This window comes from Molossus molossus, unplaced genomic scaffold (genome assembly GCF_014108415.1).
Source record: "Molossus molossus isolate mMolMol1 unplaced genomic scaffold, mMolMol1.p scaffold_m16_p_13, whole genome shotgun sequence".
Lineage (NCBI taxonomy): Eukaryota > Metazoa > Chordata > Mammalia > Chiroptera > Molossidae > Molossus > Molossus molossus.
In genome coordinates this window covers 52,851,164-52,866,690 of record NW_023425348.1, presented here as the reverse complement: position 1 = coordinate 52,866,690, position 15,527 = coordinate 52,851,164, and the positions used below count along the sequence as shown (strand labels likewise).

At 39.8% G+C, this 15,527-nt stretch overlaps 1 protein-coding gene across 3 annotated transcripts in view; it reads right to left on the bottom strand.

Annotated features, from left to right (window-relative positions):
- Positions 1 to 14,772, bottom strand: part of IPO7 (importin 7) — a 57,553-nt gene extending 42,781 nt beyond the window's left edge. The window contains exons 1-2 of one of the 3 annotated variants that reach the window (XM_036258013.1): positions 14,580 to 14,772; positions 91 to 172 (exon numbers count right to left, since the gene is read on the bottom strand). In XM_036258013.1, coding sequence (XP_036113906.1) covers positions 91 to 172; positions 14,580 to 14,663 — 166 coding nt within the window. In that variant the 5' untranslated portion in view covers positions 14,664 to 14,772. Of the gene's footprint in view, positions 1 to 90; positions 173 to 7,270; positions 7,298 to 14,579 lie in introns of those variants that run through there. The other 2 variants (XM_036258015.1, XM_036258014.1) reach the window with 2 other exon arrangements.
- Positions 14,773 to 15,527: the final 755 nt, after the last annotated feature.

The following is a 15,527-nucleotide window of genomic DNA, read 5'->3' as shown; positions in this document are numbered from 1 at the left end:
GGGCCACCCCAGGATATTTCTGCTCTTTAACTATGAACCTTTTAAACAATATATTTACATACACTCAAGAAAATAATTCAGGAAACTTGCCTGCTTGTCTCACAGGTAAATCCAGTTGTTCCGACATAGTAATCTGAAGCAGTGTCGAAACAAAATTCAGAGACTTGTGTGCCTACAAACAAAAACATACATTTTAAAATTTCAGCAAACAAATATTCTCAGTACTCTATTCCACTGCTTGACTGACACAAAAGACTCTCTGTAGGTTGGTCCCACCCTTATTTCCTGTCACTCACCTAAAATAACTCAAAAAAAATTAACATCCTAACTCCTACAACATTTTGGATGTTCGCATTTTCCTGCATTCTGCTGCTTTTCCCATTTGCCCCAATTAACATTCTTAACCTACACTGAAGGCAGCAGTTCAAAAACAGTATCCTCTGTGATACCTATTTCCCCAATTCAGTAACAATTTCTCCATAGAAAGGTTCTATTAAGTGGCTAGAAACAAACTAAGTCAGTAAAAATTGATAATCTGGGGGTTGGTTTCAAAAATGCTAATGTTTTACTTCTTAATATGGCTGTGTTATAATTTAATAAATACATTTATTAGCATATGCATTGCAACAAAACCAGAAAATGAAATACACTGAAAATGCTAATGTAGTTATCTCTGGGGTGGTGAGAGAGCTCTTCTTGATACATTTTCTGTTTTCCAAATTTTATACTATGAACCTGGGTCACTTTCATTAACAGTACAAATAAGTTACTTAATGATTCCTATATCTGTCACATGTGCTTCTGACTTTTTAGTAAAGAACTTAACTTTCCAGCTAAATCCTTTCTTGTTTTCTCATTTTCATTCTCTCTCCCGCAATTTAACCACCACTTAAAATTTCATGTCTTCCTTCCAGACCATGTTTTAGTATTTCTCTTCACATGTTTACATGTACAGTGATTTTTATTTTAGTTTCCTCTTTACAGCCTTTCCCCCTCAAACATTCTTTAAACATTCTTCAAAACAAAAAAATTCCTTTGGATTTAAAAAATGTCTTCCACATTAAAACACAGATGATACTTTATTCAGTCGCTCCAAAAATTATTTTTGTAGGTGTTCTTGGTGTAAAACACCATGTCAAGAGCTACGAATACAGGGTTGAACAAAACAAATGAGGCTCCATGACCTCATGGCAATTTGAGAGTTTAATGAAGGGAAACAAGGGAAACAGGTAGTTGCAATCAAGTAGGATGAAGAAGTAGAGGACACAATGGAAGAATCAAAGGAGAATCTCCTAATTGAGAGAAGTAATGCTTAAATTTAAGACCTAACCAGGAGTAACTGAGTTGGATAAAGAGGAGATATTTGCCTTTTCCAGTGCTCTAAACAGATTTGAACCCAATTAGCCACTATTAGTTTCTTGAAACACTCTTTCATCCATGCAATTCATACACCACTTTTCCTGGTCCTTTTTCAGGCTCCTTTGCTGGTTTCTTATCCTATTTAAATCTGTAAATGCTAGAAGCTGTTGTCAGGACTCAGTCACAGGATGTCTTTTCCACTCCCCAGCTGATTTCATCCAACTATCTTTAAATAAAATGTCAAATGTTATTTCTAGTCCAAATCATTCTAACAGACCTATTTAATATCCCTACTTTCATTATCCCAAGTTTCTCACACTTAGTATGTTCAAAGCATCTTGTCCCCTAAAAGCTGTGACTCTATTTCCTTGAACCACTTTATCCTATTATTCATGTCCGAACTCTGAATATCATCTTTAATACGCCCCTCTTCAATACATTAGGCCATCAATTCTACACCCAAAATGCTTATATAATTAATATATCCACTACTTTCTCCATTCCCATCAACATCAACCCAGTCCTGGCTTTATACCCGCCTTTCCTATTAATCAGACTTGAAGCTCTAGTGATAGTAGAAACTATACTGTTTGTACACCCAGTTTCTCTTATGATGCTTGGCATTTACGATATTCAACAAATTGCCCTGGCCAATTTGGCTCAGCGGTTGGAGCGTCAACCCACGGACCAGAGTCCTGGGTTCAGTTCCCGCTAAGGGCATGTACCTAGGTTGCAGTTTGTCCCCGGCCCCAGTTGGGGTTGTGTGGGTGGCAACCAGTCAGTGTGTCCCTCTCACATCGATGTTTCTCTCACTCTCCCTCCCACTCTATCTTAAGATAAATGCAAAAATGTCCTCGGGTGAGGATAAAAAAAAAAAAAAAGATATTCAACAAATTTACTGAATGAATCAACACCAGCAAAAAATGCCTTGGAAGCAGCTGTGATCACCCAGGGTAATTGTAAAGTGGAAAAGAGTATTTATACTTAAGGAGTAGACAGATTACCTACAAAGGACACTACTATCCATATGACGACTATGGCACATTTAAGGCCACTTACATTACAGAATATATCTTATCTCCTGCAGCAAATTATGAACTCCTGGAATTAGATAGTCTTGGTTATAAATACAGGATGGGGCAAAAGTAGGCTTACAGTTGTGAGTATGTGCAACAGTTTATTGTTGTATTATTATTTATTAATTATTGCACTATTTTCCATACAAACAACTGTAAAGCTATTTTTCTTCTCACCCTGTATAGGTGATGCCACTTTTTACATTTTTAACTCTTGAGCAAGTTGATTCAGCAAAACTAAGCCTTAATTATAAAATTACTATAACAAAATCTACTTCACATGATGGCTGTAAGGAATAAAAAAATATGGAAGACATTTTAGCAAATATCAAGACGTAAATGTTTCTATATCCATACACATCTCATCTTTCTCAGAGTATATGCCAAAGACTGTAGGGCATAAACTAAAAATTGCCAAATTAATCTATAGTTCCTTAAACCACCCATAAAATACAGCATACTTATGTGGTTTTGTATATACAACACTCTCTTAAGATCCCAATACTGCACTTTTTCCTTATGACTGGAACCCCAAATAAAGTTATTGGTTTATGTTTAGGAGTCAGGTTAAAACAACAAAAACTACTACAACTACCACTGTTTTTGTTAGCCATTTCGTTATATGCAACTTAAAAGTTAGCATATGCCACTCACTGTATCTTCCCATAGCACAACAGGCATTCTATAACTGTTACATTAACAAAGGACTTTAAGCTATTTTTTTTTTAACTATATTTTTTAAATCCTCACCAGAGGATATTTTTCCATTTATCTTCAGATGGGGGAGGAAGGGGAGAAAGAGAGAGAGAGATCAACCGGTCACCTCCCGCACGACCCTGGACGAGGGCCAGGGACAACCGCAATAGAGGTATGTGCCCCTGACCGGAATCGAACCCAAAACCCACTGTTAAGGTGGCCGACGCAGCAACCGTTGAGCCAAGACGGCCAGGGCAGACCTTTAGCAACTTCTAATTTCTTAAGGTTTAAATATAAAAAAAATAAAACTGCAAGAGTAATGGAAGGAAACTAAGCTTTATTTTTAAAAATTTTTTTATTTATTTTTATCCTCATCCAAGGACATTTCTTCCATTTTTTGTTCAGATAGAGTGGGAGGGAGAGAGAGGAAGAGAGAGAGAGAGAGAAACATCGATGTGAAAGGGACACATCAAGTGGCTGCCACCTGCTCGACCCAACCAGGGCCAGGGACAAACCGCAACCAAGGTACAAGCCCCTAGCGGGAACCAAACCTGGGTCTCTCTGGACCACAGGCCAACGCTCCAACCACTGAGCAAAACCGGCCACGGCTAAGCTTTTTTTTTTTTTTTTTAAAGTTATTGATTTGAAAGAGAGAGAAACACTGATTTTTGTTCCACTTATTTACATGCATTTATTGGTTGTTTCTTCTTCTTTTTTGTTAATACTCACCCAAGGATATATCTTCCCACTGATTTTTAGATAGAGGGGAAAGGAGGGAGAGAGAGAAACATCGATGCACGAAATAGATTGCCTTCCATGTATGCCCCGAACAAGGATAGAACCTGCAACCTTTTGGTGTAAGAGATGATGCTCCAAACAACTGAGCCACCTGGCTAGGGCAAAGGTAAAACTTTTTTTTTTTTTTTATCCTCACCCGAGGACATTTTTCCATTTTTTGTTCAGGTAGAGTGGGAGGGAGAGAGAGGAAGAGAGAGAGAGAGAAACATCGATGTGAAAGGGACACATCGAGTGGCTGCCACCCGCACAACCAACCAGGGCTGGGGACAAACTGCAACCAAGGCACGCACCCTTAGCGGGAACCAAACCCGGGTCTCTCAGGACCGCAGGCCAACGCTCTAACCGCTGAACCAAACCGGCCAGGGCAAAGGTAAAACTTTTATATGCCCCCCCACATCACATAAACAATATAAAATGAAACGAAAACATCTACAACATCTGAGGAAGAGTCCATCACTTTAAAAAGAAAACAAATATGTACAAGCAAATTAGAGAGGAATCAGTACAAGTGAACAGGATAGCCCTTCCTCAAAATAATATATGCAATACACTAAAGTGCTGGTGAGGATGTGGGAAAAAAAAAATGGAACTCACACAGTGCTGGTAGATGTATGAAATGCTACAACCTTTTTGGAAAATTGGCAGTTTCTAACATTTATAACCAAGCGATTTCACCCTTATAGATACAAGAGAAGTGCTTATGCCCACAATAATACCTGTCCATTGACAAGTGAAGTTATAAACAAACTGTGGTACAAATCATAAATGAAACACTATACAGGAACTTAAAAAATAAATAAAACCAACACACAGAATCAAGCAATAAATGCAGATCTCAAAGACATGTTGAGAAAGAAACCAGACTACCTGGGTAAAATATGATTCTAGTCTAGGTACATGAAGTTCAATGACAGGCAAATCTAATCTATTGTATAGTTAACAGAAATCAGAATAATGGTAACCTGAATGAGGAAAGGTATTGATTGAGAAGAGTCTCAAGGGAAAGTTAGTTGTAGGCTAATATGTATCTTGATTTGGATGAGGTTATCTGGGTGAAAACTGACTGAACTGCCCTGGCCGGTCTGGCTCAGCTGTCTAGAGCATTGGCCTGCGGTCCAGAGAGACCCGGGTTCGGTTCCCTCTAAGGGCGCGTACCTCGGTTGCAGTTTGTCCCCGGCCCTGGTTAGTCATGGGGGTGGCAGCCACTTGATGTGTCCCTTTCATGTCGATGTCTCCCCTCCCCACTCTATCTGAACAACAACAACAACAAAAAGGAAAAATGTCCTTGGGTGAAGATAAAAAAAAAAAAACTGACTGAACTGTACATATTTTTGAGCTTTGTATTATTACATGAAAATTATCCCTCAATTAAAAAAAATCAACAGCCCTGGCCGGTTTGGCTCAGCGGTTAGAGCGTCGGCCTGCGGTACAGAGAGACCCGGGTTCGGTTCCCGCTAAGGGCACGTACCTCGGTTGCAGTTTGTCCCCGGCCCTGGTTGGTCGTGCGGGTGGCAACCACTCGATGTGCCCCTTCACATCGATGTTTCTCTCTCTCTCTCTTCCTCTCTCTCCCTCCCGCTCTGTCTGAACAAAAAATGCAAAAATGTCCTCGGGTGAGGATAAAAAAAAAAAAAAAAAATCAACAGAACTACTTTTGACTAAACATTCACGGTAGTATTATTCATAATAGCCCTAAAGTGGAAACAACCCATGTAGTATGTTATGGAATACTAACTGGTAATAAAAAGAATGTGGTGCTGATACCTGATAAAAACCATTATGCTATATGATAAATAACTTACTAAAACCCACTAAATTGGATACTTAAATGGCTGCATTCAATTCAAATTATTTTAAAAACAGAACTATGAAAATAATGTAATTATTTTAAAATCTAAAAGTGTAACTGACAAAAAGGGTTATTTCAGACAACTGAGCTAGATAGACTAAGGTTAAGAAAGAAAGGATATTTTCATCAGTGGGAATGGTACAAGCAAACAAACTCAACTTGGGGCATCTATTTACCTGACCCATAAAAATTTCCATCCTGCTGAAATCCCTAATGCGGGAAGCTTTGTAATATCCCAAAGGTAACAAATGGATTTAAAGTGATAGTGAGCCCTGGCCGGTTTGGCTCAGGGGTTAGAGCGTTGGCCTGCGGTCCAGAAACACCCGGGTTCGGTTCCCGCTAAGGGCATGTACCTTGGTTGCAGTTTGTCCCTGGCCCTGGTTGGGTCGTGTGGGTGGCAACCACTCGATGTGTCCCCTTTCACGTCTATGTTTCTCTCTCTCTCTCGCCCTCCCACTCTATCTGAACAAAAAAATGTCCTCGGGTGAGAATTAAAAAATAAAATAAAATAAATAAAGTGATAGTGAATATCAGACACCAGAATCCCAAGAAAACTGAGACAGAAAGTATATGAGCAATATGTCTGGGTCTTTAGAATAGGGATTCACTGTAAACTAGAAGAAGTAATTACTGGGGTAAAGAAAATGTTCCAAAACTGGATGGTAGTGTCAGTTCTATCACTTGATAAATATACTAAAATTACTGATTTTCACTTAAAACAGGTGAATTTTATGCAATGTAAATTATACCTCAATAAAGTTTAAAAAACGGGGGGAAAAAAGACCACTTAAAAATCACAGAACAGCCCTGGCCAGTGTTGCTTAGTGGTTAGTATCGGCCCACACACAGAAGGGTTTTGGGTTCAATCGCTGCCCCGTTTGGGGCAGGTGAGGGAGGCAACCAAACAATGTGTTTCTCTCTCATTGATGTTTCTCTTTCCATACCCTCTAAAAAGCAGTGGAAAAAATATCCTCTGGTGAGGATTAACAAACATAAAACAAAAAACAAAAAAACACAGATCAAATAAACACATACATTAAATGTTCAAATTCAGAAAAACCATTATTCTAATCATTGGATGATCAACAACTTTCTGGCATTCCTGGGTATATCAAACTATCACATACATAAAAAAATCTCTATCACGTATTAACGTATACGTACACGTATAATATCTTATTATATATTAAAATATCTTTATATTTTTATGGTAATTTAAAAAATAAAAATATCACTAGCATCGATCTTTATCACAAAAACCCTTTAACATTTGAAAAATTATGGTATTATTCTCAACAGATGGGCAAACATGGATATGGTCCTGAGAAGATGATACAATAAATATTTTATGAGTCAAAGCATAAATGTAACTTCTGAGTCCCAGAACTATAGCAACAAATGGGTCATATCATTAAAAAGAGCTAAAACTACCAATACTCAGGTTTAAAAGCTGCTCACCATAACACAAAACACTTTCTAGACAATTTCTTACCTTTTCATTCATTATTTATCATCAACCCAGATAATTCAACATTTATCCTTAAACATATCTAAGCAAAATTCTTTAAGGGCTCCAACTCCATCATCATCTCCTTCAACTCCACTCCACTTATTAGTACTTAACTAGATGCCAGACACTACAAAGATAAAAGATCACTATAAGGTATGTTGGGAAATAAATTCTCATTGAACTACCAAGTAAAACTTTGAGTTAGATCCCAAATGACTTAAACTAATAGAAACGGGAGAAGGATTTTTAAAGGGAAAGTATAGGTTGTGTTAAAGAGATTACTAGGAAAATAAAAGAGAATCGTGCATGATAAAAATGAATAGGTAAATTGTGACCACATCAAGATCTAGTAAGTGTGAACTTTAAAAAGAGTCTTTATATGATCAGATCTATGCTGTAGGAAGATAAGGTCTTGAAGAAGTATAAAGGATGTAATTCTAGGATAGATGATTATAAAACATTACAGACAGAAAACTATTATTGGTACAGCAGGTAATAATAGGCCTGAAAAACTTCTACTCCAGTTTCCCCTATTCCCCAAATAAAGTTTAACTTTACAAAAGAAAAAAATATATGAAAAACAAATCTAGCCACATAAACACTCCCCTGACCCTACAACCCCTTTAACCTACAATCTTTCCCCCACTCCTTTGCTATCATTCCACTCAGTAACCCTTTAATCAGAAATTGCTTTATCCAAGTTTACAATATTTTCAAAGCTTTCTCCCCCAAAAGTCATTTTATTTTAACCTCCCCCTCATTTAGAAAAGTCAACAACCCCTTTTTCCCCTAATAGTTTTTTTTTATTTATTATAAAAATAATTCATATTCACTGGTAGAAAATTTACAAAATTTATTTAAGGAAAACGGAAACTAAATTGCTCACAACCAACCCTTCTTACTTGAAATTCCTTTTATTGGCTTTCTTCTACTCCCCCCCCCCCTTTATTGATTTTAGAGAGAGAGGAAGTGAGGAGGAGAAAGAGAGAGAAACATCAACAAGAGAGAACATCTACCGGCTGCCTTTGCATGACCCCAACTGGGGATTGGGCCCACAACCTGAGCATGTGTCCTGACCAGTGACCTCTTGGTGCATGGGTCAATGCTCAACCATTGAGCCACACCTGCCAGACGGCTTTCTTCTACTTTTTTTTTAAAAAATCCTCACCCGAGGACATTTTTCCATTTTTTGTTCAGACAGAGTGGGAGAGAGAGGGAGAGAGAGAAACATCGACAGGAAAGGGACACATCGAATGGCCACCTGCTGCACAATCCCAACCAGGGCCGGGGAGCAACCGAGGTACATGACCTTGACAGGAATTGAGCCCGCAACTCATTGGTCCGCAGGCCAATGCTGTAACAGCTGAGCCAAACCAGCCAGGGCAACTTTCTTCCACTTTTATGCACAATTCTCCAGTCTCTTTTTTCCTGTTTCTCAAAATGGGCATGGCCCAAAGTGTAGCCCTTCAGTCCACCCCACACCTCTGGATCATACTCCCTTCCTCTCAATTCACCTGCAGAAAAAAACCCCACTAATTTTCCACTGGAGCTTTCTCTCCTAAACTTCAATTCCACATTTCTAATGGCCTGCTAGATGTTTTCTCCTGGATGACTACCAGCACATCAAACCAGATTTAAAGTTTAAGTCATGTGTTCACCAATATCAGTCCCCCCACCAGACCCACATTTTCCAATGTAATCACCTAATGTTTGCTATCTTTTAATGCTTACTCTTGAAGAGGTTACTTATAGTATCTACTTAGCAATATTCTTTTTTAAAAAATCCTCACCTGAGAATATGTTTGATTCTGAGAGATGGGTGTGTGTGTGTGTTGAGAGGCTGAGAGAGAGAGAAACATGGATCGGTTGCACTCAAATATTTTTTAAATAACAGGAACAATTATTTATTGAGTGTCTACTCTCAGCTAGTACTCCGGGGTTTTAAAAAATTTTTTGATCTAAAGATTTAATTCCTACTAGAGATAAATTTTAAAATTCAATGAACTTTAGAGTAGAAGGGGCAACAATCATTTAATTTAAATAAAATTAAAATAGTTCAATGTAAGGGAGAATATACAACATTAGGTGTTTAAAAAAAGATGAATTGAAAGTATACACAGTACCACAAAAGGTCAGAGTGGGAAAAGATGGCATTTAAAATGGGATTCATGCGATTTATGGATAGGAAAAATTTTAGTTTTAGGTGATAAGAGCTTAACAGGAGGGGTGAACAGCATGAGTAAAGGTTTGTATATAGAAAGGCTTTCACTGAAGAACACAGGCAGTAAGAGAGCAGAAAGAGTGTTGTCTATTAAAATAATCTGCCAAGCCTGGCCTGTGTGGCTCAGTGGTTGAGCGTCAACCCATGCACCAAGAGGTCGCCAATTTGATTCTCAGTCAGGGCACATGCCCAGGTTGTGGGCCCAATCTCCAGTGGGGGGCATAGAGGAGGCGGCCAATAGATGTTTCTATCTCCCTCTCTCTCTAAAATCAATAAAGATTTTTTAAAAAGTTAAAATAAAAATTGCGCTTCTAGCCCTAACCAGTTTGCTCCGTGGTTAGAGCGTCAGCCTGCAGTCCAGAGACCCGGGTTCAGTTCTTGCTAAGGGCATGTACCTCGGTTGCAGTTTGTCCCCAGCCCTGGTTGGGTTGTGCGGGTAGCAGCCACTTGATGTGTCACTTTCACATTGATGTTTCTCTCTCTCTCTCTCCCTCCTGAACAAAAAATGGAAAAATGTCCTCGGGTGAGGATTAAAAAAAAAAAAAAAAAATTGCGCTTCTAGATATACAAGTCAATTAATCTCAAAGTTTAGAATTTAATGAGAAGTGACAGACCCCTGGTAACACAAATCTACTATAAGGATTCTAAGATGAGCGCTGTTAACATTTTTTTTTACTATTATTCAAGTTTTTATTTGCTGAATGCATGAGAAATATTTACTTAGAGCCTATAATGTGCCAGGCACTGTGCTTATAATTGTGCCAATTTTGAAAGTTACAGTAATGCTATCTAATTAGTGATCTGTGTCCAAAGAATATGTTCTTGTGTTCTTTTGCCATTAATGCTGATGATTTTTCACTGAGATGTACAACTACTTGGTTAACAGAGTAAGGTAGGAAATAAAATGTATGGCATGCTGGACTGGTTAATCAACTGGCAATTCAAATAATCTGGAGAATTCAGGTGCCAAACACTTTCTGCAATTGTTTACATGTCATCATCTCAGCCCACACACACAATGACATACATACTATAATTACTTTCATTTTATAAATTAAGAAAACGATACTTAGAGATTAAATAACTTTCCCAAGATCCCCCAGATAGTACAGAATTCTTCAGTTTTTTGTTTTTGTTTTAAAGATATGGTGGTTTTCAATTATATTTCCAGTATTACTTGTACAATGGTTTTTTTTTTTATCCTTACCTGAGGACATTTTTCCATCTTTTGTTCAGGTAGAGTGGGAGGGAGAGAGAGGAAGAGAGAGAAAGAGAAACATCGATGTGAAAGGGACACATCGAGTGGTCGCCACCGCATGACCAACCAGGGCCAGGGACAGACTGCAACCGAGTGTTGAGTGTGCCTTTAGCGGGAACCCATCCCGAGTCTCTCCAGACCACAGGCTGACGCTCCAACCGCTGAGCCAAAGCGGCCAGGGCTGTACAATGGTTTTCTTCAGTCTTTGAGACAAAATTTGTTAAACTTATAATGGCAGTAAGCCTGGCCAATGTGGCTCAGTGGTTGAGCATCAACCCATGCACCAAGAGGTCACTGGTTCGATTTCCGGTCAGGGTTGCAGGCCAAATCCCCAGTGTGGGGCATGCAGGAGGCGGTCAACTGATGTTCTTGCTCATCAATGTTTCTCTCTCTCCCTTCCTCTCTCTCTAAAACCAATAAAGAAAAAAATTTTTTTTAATTATAATGGCAGTTCAAAAAAAAAAATCAGTCCTGGCCGTTTTGGCTCAGTGGTCAGAGCGTCGGCCGGCGGTCTGGAGAGACCAGGTTCGGTTCCCGTAAGGGCACGTACCTCGGTTGCAGTTTGTCCCCGGCCCTGGTTGGTCATGCGAGTGGCAGCCACTCGATGTGTCCCTTTCATGTGGATGTTTCTCTCTCTCTCTCTTCCCCTCTCTCCCCCTCCCACTCTCTCTGAAGATAAATGCAAAAAATAAAAATAAAAATTCATAACATACTACAAAATAAGTCAGTGGGGAATACTAAATATCTTGAAAATATCTGCCAAAGAATCCTACTGTGGCCTCTAACAGTTTAATGGCTTCCTTAATTTTATCCATATGTAATATAAAAAATAAATACCCCAAAAATCCCTGAGGTAGATAGAGGTGGTATAACATATGAAAGCCTATGTTGTTATCTATTACAAGAAGTCAGAAAAGCCTAACATTAACAAATCAAAGAATTGCAGTAACAAAAGACAAAAATTCCTGACCTCCCCAAACTCAAAAAATATACAATATGATATATGATAAATCAGTGCTATAGAGAAAAATAAACAGGTAAAGGGAGATAGATAGTCTGGGAACTCCTTAGTGATATGGAGGAAGTTGAATGGTGATAAAGAGAAGTGAGAGAACAAGTCTAGGAGATAACCGAGTAATAGGGGCTCCAAGCAGATGGAATAGTTAAGTGCAAATGCTCTGGGGCAAAAGCACTTTTTAAAATAACTATTTGCAGTATAATATTTTCATAACATTTATAATTTTTCAGTTAGTGGTTATTTCACTTAGCTGAAGAGATTCATTCAAATGTCAATGACCTTTTTCTTTTAACTAAATGAACCAAAATACAGCTTTAGTTAAGACATCATGGAATGATTGGTTCATCCTATCTTAGCCATGTAAGAAAAGCCTGCCAGAAATAAAGTATGACTTCCTCATTCTTACTAGTTAAGCTTCTTCAAGATTTATCTGGGATCTATATCCCAAATCAAGGTTCTGCCACAGAAAATTAAGCAAAAAGAGTATTCAAATGAAATCACTTCATTAAAATTAAGATTAGAGATGAGAATAAATATTCTAAGAGAAATTATCTTAGGAAAATTACTAAAAAAATCTAGGTGTAATAACTGAAAGAAATTTACAAAATATAAATAGCCAACAATCACAGAAATGCAGGCCAAACACCAAATTTTCTTTGACAGAATAGTCAAAGCTGTTCCACATTATTCTGATAAAACCCTAACAGCAGCTTAGCAGTTAAGTAAAAAAATGCTTTGAATACTGTTTCATCTTCCAAAAATTAGCTGTGAAATACTTATCCCAGGTCTCTATTACAAGCTGTTAGTACACAGAACTAGACATTCAACACCTGCTTGAGGGATACATAAATTTCTAATCTGCAGGAAGTATTATTTATCCAATTTTTCTACAAGGGAACCAACTCTTCGTTTCAAGTAATAATTTTTAAAATTAGTAATTACATGCAAGTATGTTTAGTTAAAATAATGTATTAGAGCAAGGTCATGGTAGAAATTATGACGAAACTTTTACAGTGTGTAGGCTTATATACACATTACTACTTCATAAACAAAATAATATTCATTTTAACCTATCAAATCAAAACAAATGAAAATAAAGTGATCAATAATCCCACCTATAGTTTACTACTGGTCCAAATTGGGAACTTGTTTCAACTCATTATTTTGTATCCAAAAGAAATCTAAGCTCCTCCCAAGGCTACTTTGGGCCCCCAAATTAGGGTATCACTCTTGGTATGATCTAATGATGGTCTTAGTTTGCGCTGGCCGGGTGGCTCAGTTGGTTGGAGTATCCTCCCTCTCCCCAGCCCTCTCTCCAAAAATCATTAAGAAACATATCCTCAGGTGAGGATTAGGGAAAAAAACAAAAGATTTAATTTTTCAAAAACAATTTTATACTTAATTTATCTTAATTTTGTGAGTGATCTTCTTAAAACATTGTACACTGAAGATGTTCGATTAGAAATACTCCTGCGGCTTCCATTAAGTCAATGTTCTCGTGTTTTTCTTTTGTTAAATCAATATTTTTAAATGATTTACGTACCAAATAAGAGAAGCATAAAATAATTCAATTTCTGCTTTAAAGAGGAACTTCTTTTACGTAAAAATTAGACTAAACCTCACTAAAGCTGGGAGTATACCAAAGGACAATTATTAGTTAATAATTGACATAGGCAGTTATCGAGGTCCTTTTAAGGAGCCTTTAAAACATTCATAACAATACTAAAAGCTGCCCTGGCCGGGTGGCTCAGTTACTTGGAGCGTCCTCTTGTACACCAAAGGGTTGCAGGTTCGATCCCAGTCGGGGCACAAACCTAGGTTTCTGGTTTGATCCCCCAGCTGGGCGAGCACGGAAGGCAACCCATCATGTTCCTCTCTCACATTAATGTTCCTCTCTTTCTCTCTCTCTTTCCTCCTCCTTCAAAATCAATAAACACATCCTCTGGCGAGGAATATTTTTTTAAAAAAGCAAAAAAAAAAAAACCCAAAAAACAAACACCACCACTCTCAGCGAGTTGGCAGGGAGTCTGGCTGGTTTCAGGCACTCACACTTGACCGTCACAGCAACCCTGTGGCCTAATTTTATGAATGGAAAAAACTCTGCATCAAAAGGGGCGACTTGCCCAAGGTCAGTCAAGAAACTGGTGCTACAGCTCTGCCTACAAGGGTGCACTTCCCCTGACACTAACTACATCGCCCTGCCTCCCCTGTCACCGGAGGCGGAGTGAACCAGACTCCCGCACTACCCTCCATCTGCTCAGGAGGCGACTGGCTGCTCTCCCTAGGAGGTCAGCCGCAGGGGAGAAAGTTGTGCAGGTCACCAAACAGCCCAGAGAAGTGACATGTTGACAGGCGCAGCTCCCAAAGGAACAGCTCTGCATTCCCAGGAGCCCCTCCAAACCCGGCGCCAACGAGACTGCTCCCGGAAACGCCTGAAAAACCTCCCAGTGAGCTTCGCCCCCTCCTGGGCGTGAGGAACAACCGGGGAATGAGCCAGAGGACGGCCGGCCACCCGACCCAGCCATGTGTCCACCCCGTCACGCCCGCCTCGCCTCAGCCGGCTCCTCGTGCCTCGACCGCAGCCAGAGGCCCAGCTCACGACCCGACGCAAAGGCTGACTGGGCCGCCGTCACCACCGCAGCAGCCTGAAGCGCCCCGGCGTGGCACTCGCCGTCAAGTCCCCGCCCCATCTCTCCAGTTGAGCCCCTCAGCGACGCCGTCCGCGTTTCTAGCCAGGCCCGGAGGGCTTGGCCTGCCACAGTCCGCCCGCCCGCCGCCAGCCCGGCGTCCTTACTTCATTGAGCTGGCGCTCCGCGGCCTCACGCAGTGCTGGGTCCATGGTGCCCCGCAGGGCCTCGATAATGGTGTTGGGATCCATCGCAGCGCGGACTCGCCAAAACCCAAGGCTCGGGTGCTTCTGAGCCAGGAACAGCGCCGCTCACTGCGCACATGGACCCGCCGCGCTCCGCAGCGGCAACCGGCGCGAAAGGAAAGAGAAGCGCCAAAGCCCCGGATAGAACCTCTTCGCCTCGGCGTGGAGGCGGGAGATGCCCCGGGAACTTCCTGTCGGCGCGCCGCGGTGCACCTTGGGATGTGTAGTCCAGTATGCCATCCTCAGCCCACGTGGTCCTGAACTGTCGCTCATACAGACGTCTTGCTGTTCAAAAAGAAGTAATGTTCAGACTGTACAGAAAGAAAATTAAAACAATTAGTTACAAATATTTAATACAATATACTGGTGCATATAAGGTAAATCTGGTGTAATGAGTGATGCAATCTGTTGCTAGTAGCTGTGTAATTGAAGGAAAACTTTTACAAAAGCAATTTGAGAGTGTTCCTATATGCCATAAAAGTGTTTATAATCTTTGACTCAAATAATTCCATTTATGAGATGATCCTCAGGAAATAATACAAAAGATGAAATAAGCTTTGTGTGTGAAAGGTATTTATCATATTTATCATAATCACCAAATACTAAAATTATGGCTTTTTATTGAGTATACAAATTTTGGAAGGAACTTTATATAAATCACATGTAAATGCAGAATATAAGCATAATTCCCCTATTAAAATCCATCTTCTTTAAAACAGTTAAAGAAAGGGCTTCAGCCCTGGCCGGTTTAGCTCACCGGTTAGAGCCTCGGCCTGAGGACCAGAGAGTCCTGGGTTTGGTTCCCGCTAAGGGCACCTACCTTGGCTGCAGTTTGTCCCCCGCGGGTTGGGGTCGTGTGGGTAGCGACCA